The following is a 19,995-nucleotide window of genomic DNA, read 5'->3' on the forward strand; positions in this document are numbered from 1 at the left end:
GGAGTGCCCTGGAAGATGTGGCTTGTGAGGAACTGAGCTCCATTCCCAGAGCTAGGGGTACCTTCAAAGAAGCTCAGGATGGTCCCGATCCAGCTAAAGAAGGGCAGTCTCTTCAGACCAGGTAGATACGGCAGGTGCAACCAGACGGTGAAGACAAAGCCCAGCCCCAGGGTCAGGCAGAAGGTTATCCGGGCCACCCCGAAGACCGGGTGATTTTCCCACAGCTTAAAACTGTCTGGAGAAAATGAGAATACAGGACGAACTCAGAATTCACAAGAGAAAAAAAATATAATCAAATGAGTACGAGAAAAAGTTAATAATCGAAGAAATGCACATTTGAGGTAACAATGAAATGTGACTTTCACTTATTAAATAGGCAAGGGTTCTTTTTTTTTTTTAATGTTTATTTATTTTTGAGAGAGAGAGACAGGCAGAGTATGAGCGGGGGAGGGGCGGAGAGAGAGGGAGACACCGAATCCGAAGCAGGCCCCGGGCTCTGAGCTGTCAGCACAGAAGCCGACACGGGGCTCGAACCCACGAACTGTGAGATCATGACCTGAACCGAAGTCAGACGCTTAACCGACTGAGCCACCCAGGCACCCCGGCAAGGATTCTTAACATGGAGATTGTTTGAAAATCCCAACCATACGAAAATGAATAACTCAATAGAAAAGTGGGCTGGGGAGGAGGGCCCGGGTGGCTCAGTCGGTTAGGTGTCCAACTTCGGCTCAGGTCATGATCTCCCAGTATGTGAGTTCAAGCCCCACAGGAGGCTCCACACTGACAGCACGGAACGTGCTTGGGATTCCCTGTCTCCCCCCTCTGTCTGCCCCTTCCCCACAAGCTCTCTCTCTCTCCCTCTCACTCAAAATAAATAAGCAAATAAATAAATAAACCCCCCCAAAAACTTAAAATATTTCATTCTTTCATCCAGCCAAGCCACTTTGGGAAATCTATACCAAAGAATTCATACTAAACACAGGGGGGAAAAAAAACTTTATGATTAACAAATTTGTTGCTCCTTTTTTCACAAATATGACATTGGAAATAAACTTTGCCAAGAATGGAAGAATAAAAGTCAAGTAAAAAGGTGACAACCCATTTACTTGATATATATCTATTAATTCATATATTTTTTTAATGTTTACTTGTGAGGGAGAGAGCACGGGTGGGAGAGGGGCAGAGAAAGGGAGACAGAGAATCCGAAGCAGGCTCCAAGCTGTTAGCATAGAGCCTAATGTAAGGCCTGAACCCATGAACCGTGAGATCATGACCAGACCCGAAGTCGGACACTCATCTGACTGACCCAATGTCCCATCTATTATAATATGGAAACGTTTACTGTATCTTTATAGACATATTTAAAACACTATAAATTAGGGGCGCCTGGGTGGCGCAGTCGGTTAAGCGTCTGGCTTCAGCCAGGTCACGATCTCGCGGTCCGTGAGTTCGAGCCCCGCGTCAGGCTCTGGGCTGATGGCTCGGAGCCTGGAGCCTGTTTCCGATTCTGTGTCTCCCTCTCTCTCTGCCCCTCCCCCGTTCATGCTCTGTCTCTCTCTGTCCCAAAAATAAATAAAAAATAAAAAAAAAAAAAAAAAAAAACGTTGATAAAACACTATAAATTAAATTAAAATAATTTAGAAGACATAAAATTGTTTATGAAGACTGAGTCCAGCTGTGTAAAAACCATTCGAAATTTGTTCAGTTTATTTTTTATTTTTTTTAATGTTTATTTATTTTTGAGACAGAGAGAGACAGAGCATGAACGGGGGAGGGGCAGAGAGAGAGGGAGACACAGAATCGGAAGCAGGCTCCAGGCTCCGAGCCATCAGCCCAGAGCCCGATGTGGGGCTCGAACTCATGGACCGTGAGATCGTGACCCAGGCTGAAGTCGGATGCTTAACCAACTGAGCCACCCAGGCGCCCCTGGTTGTTTTTTTTGTTTTTTTTTTTTTAAAGCCTGGCTCAGTCGGTGAAGTGTGCAACTCTTGATCTCGGGGTTGTGAGTTCGGGCCCCACATTGGACATGGAGATTACTTAAAAATAAAATCTTTAACACATAATAATAAATAGGGGCACCTGGGTGGCTCAGTGGGTTAAGCAGTGGACTCTTGATTTCAGGTCAGGTCATGATCTCACAGTGCTCGAGATCGAGCCCCGGGTCCAGCTCTGTGCTGACATTGCAGAGCCTGCTTGGGATTCTCTCTGCCCCTCCCCTCCGTTCATGCTCTTTCTCTCTCACTCTCTCGCAAAATAAATAAATAAATAAATAAATAATTTAACAGGTGCCCGGTGGCTCAGTAGGTTGAGCATCTGACTCTTAACTTTAGCTCATGATCGTAGTTTGTGGGATCAGGCCCCACGTCAGGCTCTGCGCTAACAGGGTAGAGCCTGCTTGGGATTCTGCGTCTCCCTCTCTCTCTCTGCCCCTCCCCTGCATGTTCACGCTCTCTCAAAAGTAAATAAATGAACATTTAAAAAAAAAAAAAAAAAACGCTCCGGTTTTGCACCAGAGCTGAGAAAGGAGGCCCAGCGCCGGGAGGGGAGGTCAGATGAACAAGAACTAGAAGTGAAAGGCTGCAAGGACGCCGGGAAGGAAGGAGCAGGGAAACCAGACACGGAAACCCAGAGCTGGCCCAGAAAAGCAGGGCCTGAGGGAGAAGGGAAGAAAAGAGGCTGGGACCCGGGCCTGGGAGACAGCATTCTGGGGACTCCCCTGAAGCTCGGGGTTTGCTAGCCTAGGGGAAGGAAATCCCCACCTCCAAGGAGGCTCTTCTCCCAGGATAACGGGTGTTGTGTGATTGAATGATTGACATTGACCCTGAGAGTCGTGCCCCTGGCAACATTGTCACAGGCGCCGACTGGGCTCTGAGCTCCTCCAGAGCAATGGTACCTTCCCTTGGGTCAGGCAGAACCCTCTGGCCGGGACGGATGGGAGAACGAAAACCGATCCTCGGCGGTCTCTGCCGGTGAGGCCATCTTGCAGGGAAACAGCACTGGGGACGACCAGAAGGAGGGGACGAGGCCACGGGGAGCAGATGGCGTGACCGAGGCGGGCCGGTTCCCCGGGACGGCGACGGGGGTGTGGAGGGTCTCACCCTTCCCGTTTTCGGAGCTGGAGCAGCTCTTGGATTTGCAGATGTGCAGGAGCCCCATGGACATGAGACGAGCCGACGTGTAGATTCTCGAGCTGACGTTGCTGGGCCAGCGCTGGTAGACGCGGCTCCCGGAGAGGCACAGCCACTTCTTGGAGAACACCATGGCCAGCAGCAGGATGAAGGCGACGAGGCTGAGCTCCGAGGCCAGCACCCGCGCTACCCAGCGGGAGCTGTGCGTCATCCTCCACCACAGGGGCGGCACGGAGATTCTCCCGGGCTCTGAGGGGTGCTCCCCGGGCACCTGCCTGGCACCGCTGGGGTCAACCGGCCAGCTCTCTTCTTGGGCCAGGCTCCCCTCCGCCCCGTCCCGCTTCCCAGCCCCCCCTTCCCTCGCCAGGGTTTGGATGCTCATCCTTTTTTCCTACCGACCCGGGAAATCCAGCCCTAAAGTCCCCTGCCCCCACCTTAAGCATTCCCTGTCTCTCCTCCTAACCTCCACCCCATCTCCACCTTCCCTTGCTGGGCTCAGTGGTCCCTCATCCCTTAAATATTTGTAGCAGGCAGAGTCCTTGCCACCACAGGGCCTGGGGTCTGGGAAAGAAACGACCTATTCCGTAGGACCGGGCCCCTAACTGCCATGGAACGTTCCAACATTCCGGGGGCGGGACAGTCAAGTGGGGGAGGGGCCCAAGGTCACAGGCCCCACCCCCCAAGAGCGGCGGTTTCTGAGGGTCCCCTCTTCTCTTCCCACATCCTCGGCCCTGACCCCACCCCAAAATGCTGACAGAGGGAGCAGGGAGAAGGAGAGGGAGTTGGTCCTCAGAAAAGCAGCCTCCCTAAGTTCTTTGGAAATGTCTTCCAAAGGTGTGACCGACCTTCTCACTACTCCCCCTAACCCCTCACCTCCCTCCCGCCTCCACTCTGTATCTTCTTCCCTTCCTTATTTCCCCTCAGCACCAGAAGGGGAGGACATAGGATAAGGAGGGGGTAAAGGAGGGTCACACAAGCTGAAATTTCTCTTTTCTTTTCTTTTTTTTTTTTTACGGTTTTATTTTTATTTTTAAAAAATAATCTCTACACCCCACGTGGGGCTCGAACCCACAACACCAAGATCAAGAGCCTCACGCCCCACCCACCCACTGAGCCAGTCAGGAGCCCCACAGTCTGAGATTTTTCTCAGCTAGGAGAAAATAAATCTGAATCACCTGGGGCGGCCTGATCATAGCAGCTTCCAGACCTCAGACCCCAGGAGCTCTGGCAAGGAAAAAGCCTTTCAGATTTGGGATGTGAGTTTGAATCCTATCAGAGTTGGTTCACTCTGCGGAGGCAGTAGTGATCCACGAGGTTAAGAACACAGGCTTTAAGGTCCAACAGGCAGAGAGAGGAATGTGGGCCAGCGAACCTGCACGCATCCAACAGCTTCTTTGTGCCTCAGTTTACTCACCTGTAACACACCTGAAAAACGTAACTCCCAGAAGTCTACGCTATAAATAGGATCCCAGTTCTAGAGAGTTCCTAAACAAGCCCAACTAAATGCAACGTTAAGTATACACACTACTATGATGGCGTGGTACGTTTTAAAAATCAGGGGCGCCTGGGTGGCTCAGTCGGTTGAGCATCAGACTCGTGATTTCGGCTCAGGTCACGATCTCATGGTTCACGGGATCGAGCCCGGCCTGTCCGCATGGAGCCTGCTTGGGATCCTCTGTCTCCATCTCTCTCTGGCCCTCCTCTGCTTGTGCTCTTTCTCAAAAATAAATAAATATAAATAAATATCAGCAGAGGGATGCCTGGCTGACTCAATCAGAGGAGCATGCCACGCTTATCTCAGGGTCGTGAGTTCGAGCCCCACGTTGGGTACAGAGATTACTTAAAATAAATAAATAAAATTTGGAAAAAAAAAACAAAAATGATAATCAGTAGAATGATAAACACAAAATACAGAGTAGTGATTATTTCCCGGGAAAGGCAGGAAAATGGGGCAGAGAGGATTACACCGGGCACACAGGTTATTAGTAATAGGTTATTCATTCCGGTGCTCGGTGCACAGGCATTTATTATATTATAATAATTTATAACCAACAGATATGTCATATAATCCTGTGAATGTATCAGATGCTGTTTTTCAAAAGGTAATTAAAAATAGCTTAAGAGTGGGGAGCCTGGATGGCTCAGTCAGTTAGGCTTGATTAGACTCGTGATTTCGGCTCAGGTCATGGACTGGGGGTTCGTGGGATCGAGCCCTGGATCCGGCTCAGCACTGATAGCTATCAGAGACAGCTCGGGATTCTGTCTCTCTGCCCCTCTACCACTCATGCGCGCGCTCTCTCTCTCTCTCTCTCTCCCTCTCTCAAAATAAATACATAAACTTAAAAAATAGTTTAAGAAAGGAAATGCAATCCTAGTGATTATAGGCCTGCAGGGAAATCTATGTATAAAGTCACAATATATAAGGTAAACACTATTAGTTAGAGTTTCAACTTTCAGACTCAACAGATAGACAAAGCACGGAAGACTTAACTATGGCTACAGACGTAAACACAGCCGTTATCAGCCTCGATGTGGTCCAAGTAAAAACTCAGAAGAGGTAAACTGGAAGGGGACGAGGAGAAGAGAGCTGAAGGGAAGAGTGGGGGACCTGACAGCAGGGTCTCCGCAGAAAGTTGGGGAGGGTGAGCACTGCACAAGAGCGCACAGCGGAAGGGGTGGGTGAGAACTGAGGTCCAGTCTGCATTCTGCTCAACGAGCGATGCCCCTCCAAGGGGGCTGCATTGACCAGGAGGAAGAGGTACTTTGTTCTCTGTCTCCTAAAGGGGCTCCTCCCCCCCCCCCCAGACAACAGCCCCAGAATCTGTTCAGAGGGGCTGCCTTTTGACCACAACGTTCGAGGCACAAAGGTGCCTGGCAGAATCGCAGTCCTGGCCAACCAGCTGCTGGTGTATCAGCGAGAGCTCTCTGGTTGCGAGCACGAACCCAGACTGGCTGAGCTGGGCAAGAAGGAATGCCTCGGGGCAATACTGGGTGAACACAGACTCAGAGAGGAAGCTGAACGTCCAGGCGAGTCTCGATGGGAGCCAGGGAACGTGGCCCCTCTGCTCACTGCTTCCCCTCAGGTGACCCCACTCACCCCCACCCTTGCCCGTTCCTGATCGGGATTCCGAATCTCAGAATCTGGCCTCGACTGGGGCACGTGTCCACCTCTGGAGGTGGGAAGGCGGATGCCCGGACCGACAGCCCACCAGAGCCACACGGACTTGGGGAGCGACAGCCCCCCAAAAGAAAGGAAGCCGAGCAGTCAAAAAAATAATGGTAACATGGGGCTGCTGGGCACCCCCAGTTTGCCAGCTGTTTCTTTGTTTGTTTTAATGCTTGTTTATTTTTGAGAGCGAGAATCCGAAGCAGGCTCCAAGATAATCAGCGCAGAGCCCAATGCGGGGCTCGAACATGAGATCATGACCTGAGCCAAAGTCAGACATTTAACCAACTGAGCCACCCCGGCGCCCCCAGTTCTGTTTTGTTTTGTTTTGTTTTGTTTTGTTTTTTTCAGTAGGCTCAGCACCCAACGTGGGGCTTGAACTCATGACCCCAAGCCAAGACCCAAGAGTTGCATTCTCTACCGACTGGGCCAGCCAGGAGCCCCTGCCAGTTTTTAAAACAGTTAAAAAGTACACTTACCGTGTGACCCGGCACGGCCAATCCTACGTGTACACCCAAGTAGAATGATAGTTATCACACAAAACCCTGTACAAGAATATTTATAACGGCTTTATCTATAATCACTTAAAACTAGAAACAAGCCAAACGTCCCTTCACTAGGGAATGGACAAAGTCTGATGTATCCGTGCACTGAAATATTAGTCCACAACGAAAAGTAATGAAGTACATAGATGAAGCTCAAATACATTAAGTTTAGCAGAAGAAGCCGGACTTGAAAGGCTACATACTGTATGGTCCAATTTATATGATGTTATAGAAAAGGCAACATTCCAAGGGACAGAAAACAGATCCGGGGTTGCCAGAGGCTGGAATTGGGAAGGGGTTCACCACAAAGGGGCACAGGGAATTTGGGGAAGGAGGGGCGATGCAAGTCCTTTGTTTCTCAATCAAGGTGGTAGTCACAGGACTATAGATGTTTGCCAAAAACCTCAGAACTTTACACTAAAAAGGGTAAATTTTCCTGTATGTAAATTGTGCCTTTAAAATACACCCTCATGGGGCACCTGGGTGGCTCAGTCTGTGAAGCCTTTGACTTCCGCTCAGGTCATGATCTCAGGGTTCCTGAGTTGAAGCCCTGCATCGGGCTCTGTGCTGACAGCTTAGAGCCTGGAACCTGTTCCCGATTCTGTGTCTCCCTGTCTCTCTGCCCCTCCCCTGCTCACACTCTGTCTCTGTCTCTGTCTCTCTCTCAAAAATAAGCATTAAAAAAAATTTAATAATAAAATAAAACATTGTTGAATCAGTATATTGTACACCTGAAATTAATATAACACTGTATGTTAACTATAATGGAATCAAAATTGAAATAAATAAATAAAATTTAAAAATGGGAAATATATATATATATATATATATATATCTTTAAAAATAATTCTAAAAAAAGAGGGGGGGGGAGACCATATTTTACAAATAGCAAAAAAGTGACTTCTGTGTTCTCGGGAGGGAGGGTGGCATAATTCCCACCAAGAAGATTTATGTCAGGGGCACCTGGCTGGCTCAGTCAGTGGAGCAGGCCACCCTTGATCTTGGGGTTGTGGGTTCGAGCCCCACCTTGGATGCAGAGATTACTTAAAAATCTTAAAAGAAAAACAAGATTGAAGAGTGGGGGCAGACATTCATGCCCAAGAACTCAATCGTGATGAAGGAAGAGCTGAAATGCCAAGCTTCTGCCAGGGCCCAGAACCACCGCGGGAGACGGAGAGACGGTAGGGGCGCGAGCGTGGGGAGGGCCCGGGGGCCCGGGGAGCAGGTGCCCCGCACGTGCCCTCTGCCTGCTCCTCAACTCCTCAGGGGCTCCTCGGCGGGAGGGGGGTGTGTGGGAGCGCCACCCCCATCCTGTCTCGCGCGACAGGCGAGCACAGCGAACCCGGAGCCGGAGCACCAGGCGCAGGACGCGTCACGGACCCAAGGCAGGAAGCCCTCCTCGCGCCGCAGGTACCGGTGCCGGCACGGAGGGGCGGAGCGTGGAGCAGAGAGGGGCGGGGCCCGGCGCGGAGGGGCGGGGCCAGGACTGGGGACGGGGCCAATCCCTGAGCGCAGAGCCCAGGGAGAACCCGGCCACGCCCCCGAGGGTGCCAGCCGTCCCGGCGCGGACGCAGGGCGAGCTCTGCCCCTCTGCACCCCTCTACCCCTGGCCCGTGGCTCTCTGGGGCCGCTGGGTGGCGAGTCCGCAGTTCGGACTGGGCGTGCTGCGGAGCAAGGTCTGGGGTTCGCCAGGCAGGCGGAGGAGCGGATACCCTACTCCTGCACCGGATGGGGTGCCCGTCTGGTGAACTGGCCAACCCAGAGAGCAGGAACCAGCACTTATCCCTGTCCCTGAAGAGAGGAGGCGAGCCCAGCGAGCAAGGAAGGAGGGGAAAGAGACTAGCTTTCAGGGATGGACAGAGAGCCCGGCTGAAGGGCTCTGGAAAGGATCTCAGGTAGAAGTGGGCTGGAGGGCTCAGTGGGACCGGGAGAGGGGAGAGAGCCAGTGAGCAGCATGTGAGGAGAAGGGGGCAGCTCCTCTCGTCCACCTGTTGCTTGTGGTCACGATGGCATCCCCCTCCGCCGCGACGATGTTGACCCAGAGGCCACAGAAGGGCCAGCCCAAAGAGAGGCAGGTGCCCTGTCCTATCTTCATTGTCATCGACTCCCCAAACGTGGAGACCACGAACACGAGGAGCAAGGTTGTTGGTGGAGAAAGGACTTACTGACTCAGAGAGATTCCCCACCTGCACCTTTCCGGGGCCTCTGACAATACCTGTTTCCTAAATCCCCCCAGCATGACAGAATGCGAAGGAATGGGGGTAATGGCAGCCCCAGGACTCCCCACGTGGGTCGGCGAGCCTCTCTATCATCACCTGGGACATTCGTACCTGCTACCCACACCACCATGCCTGGAATGGCAACCCTGGCAGCCCTGAGAGCCTCCTTCTCCCCTGGAGCCTCCTATCGCACCTACAAGGAAGTTGCAGGAGGCAACCAGAGGGGCGAGAAGGTCGAGGAGCTGTACACGACTATGGTAGACAGTGCGTGGGAGACGGAGGGAGAGAATGTAGGGTGAGGCACGTTACCCATCACCGCCACCACTACCCCATCATTCCGCCCGATCCTTCTCCCATCCACTTTTTTATTTTTAATGTTTATTTATTTTGAGAGACACGGAGTGTGCATGGGGGAGGGGCAGAGAGAGGGAGACACAGAATCCAAAGCAGGCTCCAGGCTCTGAGCTGTGAGCACAGAACCCGACACGGGGCTGGAACCCACAGACTGTGAGATCATGACCTGAGCGGAAGTTGGACGTTCAACCGACTGAGCCCCCCAGGCGCCCCTCCCATCCATTTTCTCCACGTTTACGGCGGTCCTCACTCCCCGCATCCACCAACCTCTCCCATTACGGCCAGGCGTCGTGGCCCTCCGCCCTCTCCCACGGGCCCGCAGAGGACAGACCCCTCAGGACTGCACAGACACACTGGGGTCACCCCAGAATGGAAAGGGGCCCCTAAGGTGACAGAAGGGTAAGAGCCCTCTTCCCTGTCTTTTCAGTCTCCTTTGGAACGTGTGGTTGCATTTTGTGTGTCTGCGTGTCCCCAGAACGACACTTGTCTGCTCTCCGTCTCCCCATTATCCCAGCATCAGAACTTCTGAACTGGTGAAGGGAGGCTTCCTTAGGGCAGGAACGGGGCGGGGGGCGGTGAGGAGCCTGGAGGGAATGTACACAGAGTGCGTGTGTGGCTGTTTGTCTGCCTCTGCGTGTCTATCTCAGTATCTCAGAGGAAGAGGGGAGCGTAGTGAAGAGGGGCTCCCCCACCAGGAAACTTCAAGGAGCGAGCGCACCGGCCCCCTCCCATGACCACTAACCTCCTCTTCCTGGAACCTCAGTCCCCCTATTGCAACCCCAGAATGTTCTTTGCCTAGATCTTACCAGAGTTGCTTTCTTCTTGTCATTTGGACCTCAGCTCAAACATCACCTCCTCTAGGCTCTTCCCCAAAGCCACACACACACACACAATCATTCTGAACCCCAGCCCCTTCCTGTATTTTCTTCACAGCACTCACTGCTCCCTTGCTTATTAATTTGTTTACTTGGCATTTGTTCTCCCTCAACCCAGAATGTAGGCTCCTTGAGGAGCCTTAGTCTTTTTCATCTCTGTACCCCTGTGTCCTAGAACAGTGCCTGATGCATAGAAGGCGCTCCATAAATAGGTACTGTATTGAACTGAATTGAATTGAATTGAATAGAGATGCTTAGCTGGTCAGTAAAGGACATTTATTGCTGACTGACTGCCCTTTTTGCCCTTCTCCCTAGGTCTTCATTCCCTGCTGGAGTCCCAGCCATACCTGGCCCTGCCCTGTCCTCTTCCCCAACCCGCAACAGCGCTCTGCTCCAGCTGTAGACCCTTCCCCGCCACTGCCTAGGTCCCCCGGGGAACTACGAGTGGGGGCCAACACCCTCAGGCCATGCTCCTGGTCTCCAAGCCCCAGGCCCAGCAGAACCGACCCCGGCTCTCAAAGAATCTTTTTCCAAGCAGCCCCACCCCCTTACAAAGCCACACTTGGGAAACTTTAAGCACACACTCCCCTCCATACAGGTCCACCAACGTTTACTGAGGGTTTCTCATTCGCCGGGCACTGTGCAAACCCGGACGGCCAAATGCCAGTCCCTTTCTCCCTCCGAGTCTCCCAGAGTCCTTCCACCTCCTGTGGCTGGCGTGGCGGTTGCTGTCCTGGGCCGGTTGCCACGCATGAGCAGAAGGGACAGAGTGATGGTCTAGTTCAGGGGAGGCCTGGTGCCAGGCCTGGGCACCCCCCCCACCCCACCCCCCACCCTCGCCAGCAACTGTCTGCTCTGCCCTGGCCCCATCCCTCATGTCCTTGTGGCATCCTGCAGGGAGGTTTCGCCTCTGGAAGGAGATGCTCCGGAGGGGGTTACACTGGCTCTTTGTCCTCTCCCCACTGGCTGGCCCAGTGTTTCTGTGACAGGGCCAGGATGACGGCGGGAAAGGCCAGGAGGCTCACCGGAGGGCCCACGATCCACAGCTCTAGTCTCTTCACCCAAACCCAGAGCCGGTCTGAAGCCCGAAGCGGGGGCTGCGTGACTGGATACGGTTGGGTTGGAGGCCAAGTTTGGGGCAAGGAAGCTTCAGGGGGCTTCAGGCCGCAGCCACTGGCCATCTTCGTCCGCTACCAGGCTGCCATGGACCCCTGGCCCAGCGCCCAGGCCTCTCACCCCCAACTCTAGCTTCTGGCTGCCAAGCCACACCCGGCACATCTCGTCTGGAGCTCAGACCTCCTGTCTTCTTGGAGAGAATAATAGGAAAAACAGGGGGTGAGGGAAGGCATGGGGCACCTGGTCACCTGGGGCGGGGGGGGGGGGGGGGGGGCAAGACCGCACACACACACACACCATGTTCAGCAGAATCACCTTCCCTGATACATCCAGAGACATACATGCACGCGCACACACACATTCTGAGTCACACACTCCGGATTCTTCTAGAAGAGAGGAAGTGGCTTGAGAGGGCACAGGAGGCACCCCAGGAATGGAATCCAAAGATTCCCAGACTCAAAGGGCAGGACAGTCGTGGCTGGAGAACGAGGCAGGGTCACTACCGGTCTCTTGGGCCCAGACCCCCATCTTGCGTGGCCGGATGGCTCCCTGCTTATCGCCACTGGCTATTTTATTCTAAGACTGTATCTCCAGCGCAGCCCTTTTCAAAGCTTTATTGACCTAGCTTAGTCTTCCTGGGCTGTGAGCGTAGCAGGGATACTCATTGGCCAGGGGCTCAGCCAGCTCAGCACCCATTGGCTGCTCTGCACTAAGCCTCTTTCTCCATTGGCCGCTCACTCGAGCGTGTCCGTTGGCTGCTCTCTCCTGAAGCTCGGTCCCTATTGGTTGCCAATAGAGGGAGCATTCCCACTGACAGCGAATCCAATGGATGGGTGGGCTTTGCCCTCCCCGAGCCAAGCACCAGCTGTCCCAACCTGTGCACCACCGCCGCCGCCCCGCCTGCCTTAGGGTGGGGGAGCGCTGGGGGGGCCTGAAGAGGGCCCAACGGCCTCGAGGAGTCTCTGGTGCTGGCGAAGGTGCTTCCTCCTTTCGTGTTCCCCTGTGACTTCACACACCAGCTGGGCAGGGAAGGCCCCAGGAAAGCCCTTTAGCCAGCCTGGGAAAAGAGAGACAGGGGCCCAAGTGGAGCCAGGGCAGTGGACGGGACAGGAAGGAAAAGGAGGTCCGACGGGGTCTGAGGCCTGGGGGTCACGGTGAGTGTGGGGATGAGTGGAGAAGCCTGGAGCGGCAGTAGAAAGGCCATTTCATTAGAGGTGGAGACAGCAGCAGCAACAGAAGATGCGTGTCATTCCTGTCCAGCCCTGCTCATCTCTCATCAGTGCTGCTCATCTCACGCAAGGGAGAGCTGGAGTTCTTACGGGACCCGCACGGTCTGGTCCCCCTTACTTCTGTGACCTCATCTGTTTCTCTGGCCTTTTTTCACTCCGTCTACCAGGCTGGCTGGCCTCCTTAGGATTCTTCAAACACTCTGGCCACAGGGCCTTTGCACCGACTCCTGCCTTGGTCTGGGACACTCTTTTCCCAGACACCATGCGCCCAACTAAGTTCTTCACCTCTGTCAAGTCACTGCTCACACGGTGCCTCCTTGTGGAGGGGCACCTCGACCTCCTATTTATTTTTAAAATTTTTAAATGTTTATTTATTTTTGAGAGAGACAGAGAGACAGAGAGGCAGAGCACGAGCAGGGGAGGGGCAGAGACAGAGGGAGACATAGAATCCCAACCAGGCTCCAGGCTCCGAGCTATCAGCACAGAGCCAGACCTGGGGCTTGAACTCATGAACTGTGAGATCATGACCTGAGCCGAAGTCAGACACTTTACTGACTGAGGCACCCAGGCTCTCCTATTTTTACTTTTTTAAGCTTATTTATTTATTTTGAGAGAGAGAGAGAGAGAGAGAGAGAGAAAGAGCGCGCCAGCACCCCGTTGACCTCTCTATGTTCAATTGTAATCCTAGGGCACCTGGGTGTCTCAGTTGGTTAAGCGTCCAACTTTGGCTCAGGTCATGATCTCACACGTGGTTCATGAGTTCGAGCCCCACACTGGGCTCTGTGTGGCCAGCTCAGAGCCTGGAGCCTGCTTCAGATTCTGTGTCTCCCTCTCGTTCTGTCCCTCCCCCACTCACTATTTTTCTCTTTTTCTCTCTCTCGCTCTCTCAAAAATAAACATAATAAATAAATAAACATTAAAAAAAAAATTGTACTCCTACCCAACCCTGGGACGCCTGACCCTGACTCTGTTCTACATGCGTTTTCCCACAACACTTATAACCCTCAGACACTGTATCATCTACTTTTTTTTTAAAAGTAATTCCTACAGGGGGCACCTGGGTGGCTTAGTCGGTTAAGTGTCCAACTCGTGACCTCAGCTGGAGTCATGATCTATCAGTTTGTGGGTTTGAGCCCCACATCAGGATTCTCTCTCTTTCTGCCCTTCCTTCTCCCCTTTCTCTCTAAATAAATCAATAAACTTTTTTTTTTAATTCACCGAATGAATAAATAAAAGAATCTCTCACCTTCAGGGCTCTTGTGCAGGTGCCTGGGCAGAGCCCTGGACTCCAGACTTCGTGCCTCAGTCCTGGCCGGTGCAGAAGACTCTGAACACAGTTCCTGGGAGCAGTCTGCTTGGGGGTGGGTGACACACAGTGGGATCAAGGCCCTTTGTAGCTTTTCCCCCATCTCCCCCCTTTAGCCTCACTTTTCCTTCCCTCGTCTCCCAGAGGACACTCACCACAGTCCTCATAGACGGTGTCCGGGGAGCAGGGAAGGGGGCCGGGGGTAGGGAAGGCTCCCAGCCAGCGCTGCATGTCTGATCTGGTGGGGACATAGGGAGGGGTCACGTTTGAACCAGGAGGTCCTTCTGAGGGACAGACAGGGGCCGTGGAGGAGAGAGACTGAGGAAGAGGGTGGCGGGGCCTGAGAATCCAAGTGAGGGTCCCAGGGTGTTTTCTGAAGGCGACACGACTCACAGGGAGGAGGCTTGGAGTAGCCGGTGGGTGGGGCGGCCCTGGTGGTTGCTGAGAAGGGAGAGGCGGAACGTAGGGGGTCCAGATGGGTCCGGAACCTGCTGGGCCTGGACCAGGGAGCGGTGGGCATAGTCCAGAACCTGCAGCCGCTGCCCACTGCCCAGGGAAGAGGCAGTTCAGAGGGCGAATGGGGGATCCGGCTGGACCCCCAGCTCCCCACCTCCCTACGCCAGCCTGGGCTCCCTCCCTCCCTGGGACCCACCTCTTGGGCTGAGTGATGAGCAGCAGGTCGCTGAAGAGTAGCAGGCACAGGGGGGTGAAGCGGGGGCGCGAGGTAAAGAGCACACCCCCCCTCCGGCACCCTAACTCGGTCAGCTCCCCTTGCAACTCCAGGCGCCTGGACCAGGACACCAGGGGCAGGGCCTGTGGGGGAGCAGGGGGAGGGTCTGGCTTGTTGCCGCACTGCGGGGGGGGGGGGGGGGCCTGGGCAGGGGCTCACCTTGACTTTGTGAAAGCGCAGCCTCTGGGTGAGCCGGATCAGCTCCTCTGTCTGCTTCATGCGCCCCACCTCTGCACTGCAGCGCTCAATGATCTGGGGTCGGGGGAGCCGTGTCACCCAGCCCTCCTTCCTTCCGCCCCAACCACCTGGTCGCCTGCCTCCCCATCCCCCATCCCCCCCCCCCCCCCCCCCCCCCCCCGCCCCCCCCCCCCGCTCCCCCACACCCCCTGCCCACAGCATCCCTCCTGCCCACCTTGCTGACGGCACCCAGGGCTTTCTGGGCATTCTCCTGGCGGCTGGACCCCTCCTCTGTCTGGCGCAGGATATTCTGGGGACAAGGAGGTAAGAGGGACTGGGCGCCCCGCTCTGCCGCCCTGGGATTCAGAGGGGCTGCTGTTCAGAGGACCCTACGTAGCTTGACAAAACGTTCTGGGTTCACCGGGCTGGGGAACCAACCTCAGGGAGGCAGACAGACCTCACCACTCCCCATCTGCATTACCCTGAGCCCGTCATGTTACCTCTCTGGGCCTCAGTCTCCCCATCTGTCAAATGGGGACAACAACACCCACCCAGCAGACCAGAAGCACTGCTGTAACGATTCAACGAGGTAAATCTACGAAAAGTACTCCTTGGCCCGCAGTAAACACAAAAGAAGACAGCTAGTATTTTCATCGTTAGCTCTTGGCGCAAACAATGCAGCCAAGTGGTTAAGAGCGCCCAGGCGTCCGTTTTGCCGCTCTCAGTTATCCTCTGTATGACCTGGGGCAAGTTATGGAACGTCGTGGTGCCTCAGTTTCCTCATCCATAAAGTGGGGTCAGTAACACTGCCCACCTACAGTGGCCGGTAATGTGAAATAGGCAGACAACACTTAAAACCATGCCTAGGACAGAGCGCTCGACAGCCGTCTAGCTATTACGATTAGTAGTATGATTATGGCACTGTCTACACCGGGGATATAGAAAACTGAATACGATAGGAAGAGGCTGATACCCTAGATGGGGCCTCTCACCGGGTCACCCACAGCAGGTGACCTGGTTTAGGGAGAAGTTTCTGCTTTGCAACAGAAGAGCCTTTCTGTGTCTCAACCTAACCCCCATCCCCGGTACCGCCCCGCCAAGGCGCCTCTTTAGACACGTTTTCCCCGCAGCGTCCTGCCCGCGTGGAACGTTAACGCCACAGATACGCTGCGCATCTACCGATGTGCCCCCGCAAACATTGGACCAGCTAAGGTTGTTTTCACCCCCAAAGAGCTCATCCGTGCCTCGCTGGGAGTGCTATCACCCCCACTGGGGAGGCACGCGGCGGGAGACCTCAAAGGCCACTCCTCACGTTCCCCCCAGACCCCGGGACAGGAGGGGACCTGCCCAAGACCACTGGGCCAGCTAGTGGCCGAGCTAAGTGGCGAACCCGCGCGTCCAGCCAGGGGCTCCTTCGCGGGACCCAGACTGCTCCGGGGACGGCTGGTCGGCTCCAGCCAGGCTGGGTGGGTCCTGAGTTGAGAAGCCGGGCAGGAGGGCCCCCCCCCCCCGCGCTGGGTGGGAGGGGGGGGTAGGGGGAGAGTGCTCCCGCGAGGGCCCCCCACCCCCACCCCCGGGGGGCACAGGTACCTGCAGCAGCATGCGGAGCCTGGTGATTCGCTGAAAGGGCAGCAGCAGGAAGGACGGCAGCGGCAGCCGCTCGCACTTGGGGAGGCTTTGCAGGCGCCGCAGCTCGGCCGAGAAGCGCACGTTCGTGTCCCTGCGAAAGTGGTCCCGGCGGATGGCGGCGTCCACCTGGAGGCCCCGCCCCCGCCCCTGCTCCCCTCCCGTCCTGTCCTCCCCCTCCACCGCCACGTGCACTCACATAAGGCGGCTGTAGGTCTCTTCCTGGTATTGCTGGTTGCGCACGTAATCCACGTACACCGAGAAGGGGCCCACGGCGTGGTCGTGCACCACGTCACACAGGTCGCTGATGTGGGGGGAAGAGCGCACACGGGACAGCAGCGTCCCTAGAAACCTGAGGGAGTCAGGGGAACACGCAATGGAGGTGGGGCACACAGCCAGGTCTCCCAGGAGTCCGAGCGAAGAGCTGGGCGCTATCTGGGCCCCTGGAAGGGAGGACCTGGGACAAGCAGAAAGCTAAGGGAGTGCTCAGCGGCCAGAGGCCCGGCTTGCTGTTCCGACAGGACCCCACTGACCGCTCGCTGACTCCCTGGACTCGCTGCACGTTGGAGAAGAGGGTGTGGTGGTCCCGGGGGGTGAGCGTGTCCCGGAGAGCCTGGCTCAGCACGAAGGTGTCAGTTAGCAGCCGCAGGGAGCGCAGGTAGGAGGCCTCAGAGGTCACCACCTCGAACAGGCTCTGAGGAGGAAGGGCAGGGCAGTGGGCGGAAAGCCCGGCTCCCCGCCAGTCCCTGACGCAGGTTCCACCCTCCTCCCCCCGCCCCGCGCCAGCCCTGCGGGACCCCAGGCGTGCCCACCTCCTGCATGCGCCTCTCCTGGGGGCTGAGGGTGTCCAGGAGGCCGCTGGCCCGCACAGCCGGCAGCTCCTGCCACAGCGTGTTGCGAGGTCCAGGGGGCCGTGCAAAGGTGGGAGCTTCGCCGGGGTTTGTTGGAGAGGGACACCCGTCCTCGCTGACCCCCCAGAGCTCCTCTGACAGCACAGCCGCTCGATAGTTCTGGTACAGGGGCTCTGGAGTACAGACCCAGCACATCAGGGAAGCCCAGCGCCCCAGAACCTTTCCCCACTGCTTGATGGGGGGGGGGGGGACAGAGGGGACCCCAGGTCCAGAGGCCCTCACCGTCCTGCAGGGGCAGCTCCCAGTTCTGTTCCTTCAGCAATTCCAGCCCCTCCTTGTCCCTGCAGAGAGAAACGGAGGGACTGCCCCAGAGCCACCACGATCACACCCCCCCCCAGGGGGCGCTATTCACATGCTAGTGTAAGGGAGTGCGCGATCTACACACAGGTAGTGTGCAGGGACCCCGATGGAACCACACACACAAAATTATTTATGCGGGGCTCCTGGGTGGCCCAGTAGGTGACCGTCTGACTTTGGCTCAGGTCCCCATCTCCCGGTTTGTGAGTTCAAGCCCCGCATGGGGCTCTGCGCTGACAGCTCAGGGCCTGCTTGGGATCCTCTCTCTCTGCCCCTCCCCTGCTCTCTCTCTCTCTCTCTTGAAAAATAAACAAACATTTTGTAAAAATTATTTATGTGCCTGTTGTATACGAGGCCCTGTACTGGGCAGGCCCCATCCATTCCTGCGATCTCAACTACTGGGTACCACACACTTCCAAGCCTCTCTCTCCAGAGCTCTCCAGATCGCTCAGCTGCGGATGGTTGTCTGGCGTGTCCTATCTGTGTCTCAGTGAAATTCAGTATGATCGAACCCAGAATCGCACCTCCCTGCTCTGCCTCATTCAACCAAGTTAAACACCTAGGAGAATTCCTACCAGCAAGGGCTGAATAAGTGAGTGGGAACTCACTAGCTCTGATAGGGGTGGTGAATCTAAAATGATTAATAGGGGTCCCTGGGTGGCTCAGCCGGTTAAGCATCTGACTCTTGATTTCGGCTCAGGTCATGATTTCATGGTTCGTGGGTTTGAGCCCCGTATCGGGCTCTGTGCTGACAGCGCGGAGCCTGCTTGGGATTCTCTATCTCCTTCTCTTTCTCTGCCTCTCTCTGTCTCTCTCTCAAAAGAAAATAAATGAACATTAAGATGATCAACAAACCCACATAACACAGGAGAGGCGTCCCTGGTGCTAAACAGATTTATAGACCATTGCAATAGAGGCTCAAGGTCCCGGAAGTGAACCAGAGCAATTGCTGTGGGCGGGGCTCTTTACCAGTATCGCACTCAACAACTCTGTGAAGTAGCTGGTGTCTTATCCCCACCCACAGATGAGGACCCTGAGACCAGGAAGGTTAAGTGACTTGTCTGAGGCCACACAGCTGGTAAGGGACAGAACCGCTTGTCTCCAGAGCCCTAGACGTCCTTCCCCCACATCTGCGAAGGTGAGATTTCGCTGGGCCTGAAGCTTAGCCTGCGCTGGGGTAGGGGTAAGGGTGCGGGTGTTTGGTACCTGCCCTCCATAGATGCTGGAGGAGCGTCCTGAAGAGCTTCATCAGGACTGTCCCCTGGAGAGAGAGCCCAGAGTCAAGAGAACAAATCTCCAGGATCCCCAGCCCCGGACTCCTGACCCCAGCCCCCACCCCACCCCCACCCGCCAGCGGGAGACGCTCACTATAAAAACTACAACTCCAGTCAGCCCCAGAGCAGCAGCTGGTGGAGAACAAAGAGTCCAGGGCGGGTTGTGGGTGGTAGTTTTTCGGCTTTTACAAAGATCCACCTCCAGCCCTTCCCTTCCCCGCCCAGAGACCCGCTCACCCGGGCTCTGTACCTGTCGGGATTCCGTCTTCCGAGGGCAAATGGAGATCTGGCTGCGGGGGGTCCCCGGAAGCGGTGATGTCTGGCCTGACCCACGCTGGTTTGGGGGCTTTCAGGGGTGGCAAGAGTTTGCGTTCGGCAGTGGAGCGGTAGGACGTAAGGACCACTGGGGGGAGACTGAGGCTTGGAGGGCTGGGGCGGGAGCGGGAGGTCCTCAGTGGGGAGGCCCGGCAGAAAGCCCTGGGGCCATCCTCATAGCCCCCCACAGGTACCCATCGGAGCTCCAGGCCAGGCCGGCCTATGTGGCAGACACAGGGGCAACAGGGAGGGCAGGCCAGGACAGCATCTGGGGGAGACAGGGGTGCCCTAAGGAGAAGGCCCTTGGGGCCTGGCCGCACCTTGCCCGGGCCTCCTCCCTCCCCCTAACCTACCAAGCAGTGGGACAAGGTGGTCCAGCCCCAGGCATCTTTATCTCCCCCACCCTGACTCTCCTCAAACCCCCCCAAAAAAACATGGAAATCAGATTTTTCCCAACATGAAATCCATTTTTCAAAATGTAGCCCCTGGAGCCTGCTTCGGATTCTGTGTGTCCCTCCCTCTCTCTCTGTCCCACCCCCACCCACCCTGTGTTCTGTCTCTCAAAAATAAATAAATCTTTAAAAAATGTAAAAAAAATATATATATATGTATATGTATATATATATGTATATACATGTATATATATGTGTGTATATATATACATACATATATGTATATGTATATATATGTATATACATGTATATATATGTGTGTATATATATACATA

At 55.1% G+C, this 19,995-nt stretch overlaps 2 protein-coding genes across 6 annotated transcripts in view; both read right to left on the bottom strand.

Annotated features, from left to right (window-relative positions):
- ODF4 (outer dense fiber of sperm tails 4) overlaps positions 1-3,770 on the bottom strand; it is a 4,989-nt gene extending 1,219 nt beyond the window's left edge. Inside the window, 3 exon segments of the mRNA XM_049636976.1 lie at positions 62-235; positions 3,099-3,510; positions 3,512-3,770. Coding sequence (XP_049492933.1) covers positions 62-235; positions 3,099-3,510; positions 3,512-3,571 — 646 coding nt within the window. The 5' untranslated portion in view covers positions 3,572-3,770.
- Positions 3,771-10,880: 7,110 nt separating this feature from the next.
- The window catches only part of ARHGEF15 (Rho guanine nucleotide exchange factor 15), an 11,845-nt gene continuing 2,730 nt past the window's right edge, over positions 10,881-19,995 (bottom strand). For 2 of the 5 annotated variants that reach the window (XM_049636977.1, XM_049636978.1), the window contains exons 3-17: positions 19,204-19,536; positions 18,886-18,940; positions 17,605-17,663; positions 17,284-17,495; positions 17,005-17,165; positions 16,671-16,823; positions 16,436-16,565; positions 15,081-15,155; positions 14,828-14,920; positions 14,591-14,751; positions 14,332-14,484; positions 14,094-14,176; positions 13,879-13,983; positions 12,279-12,460; positions 10,881-11,590 (exon numbers count right to left, since the gene is read on the bottom strand). In XM_049636977.1, coding sequence (XP_049492934.1) covers positions 12,309-12,460; positions 13,879-13,983; positions 14,094-14,176; positions 14,332-14,484; positions 14,591-14,751; positions 14,828-14,920; positions 15,081-15,155; positions 16,436-16,565; positions 16,671-16,823; positions 17,005-17,165; positions 17,284-17,495; positions 17,605-17,663; positions 18,886-18,940; positions 19,204-19,536 — 1,925 coding nt within the window. In that variant the 3' untranslated portion in view covers positions 10,881-11,590; positions 12,279-12,308. The remainder of the gene's footprint in view (positions 11,591-12,278; positions 12,461-13,878; positions 13,984-14,093; positions 14,177-14,331; positions 14,485-14,590; positions 14,752-14,827; positions 14,921-15,080; positions 15,156-16,435; positions 16,566-16,670; positions 16,824-17,004; positions 17,166-17,283; positions 17,496-17,604; positions 17,664-18,885; positions 18,941-19,203; positions 19,537-19,995) is intronic. The other 3 variants (XR_007459215.1, XM_049636979.1, XM_049636980.1) reach the window with 3 other exon arrangements.

The sequence above is a fragment of the Panthera uncia genome, chromosome E1 (genome assembly GCF_023721935.1).
Source record: "Panthera uncia isolate 11264 chromosome E1, Puncia_PCG_1.0, whole genome shotgun sequence".
In the NCBI taxonomy this organism is placed as follows: Eukaryota; Metazoa; Chordata; class Mammalia; order Carnivora; family Felidae; genus Panthera; species Panthera uncia.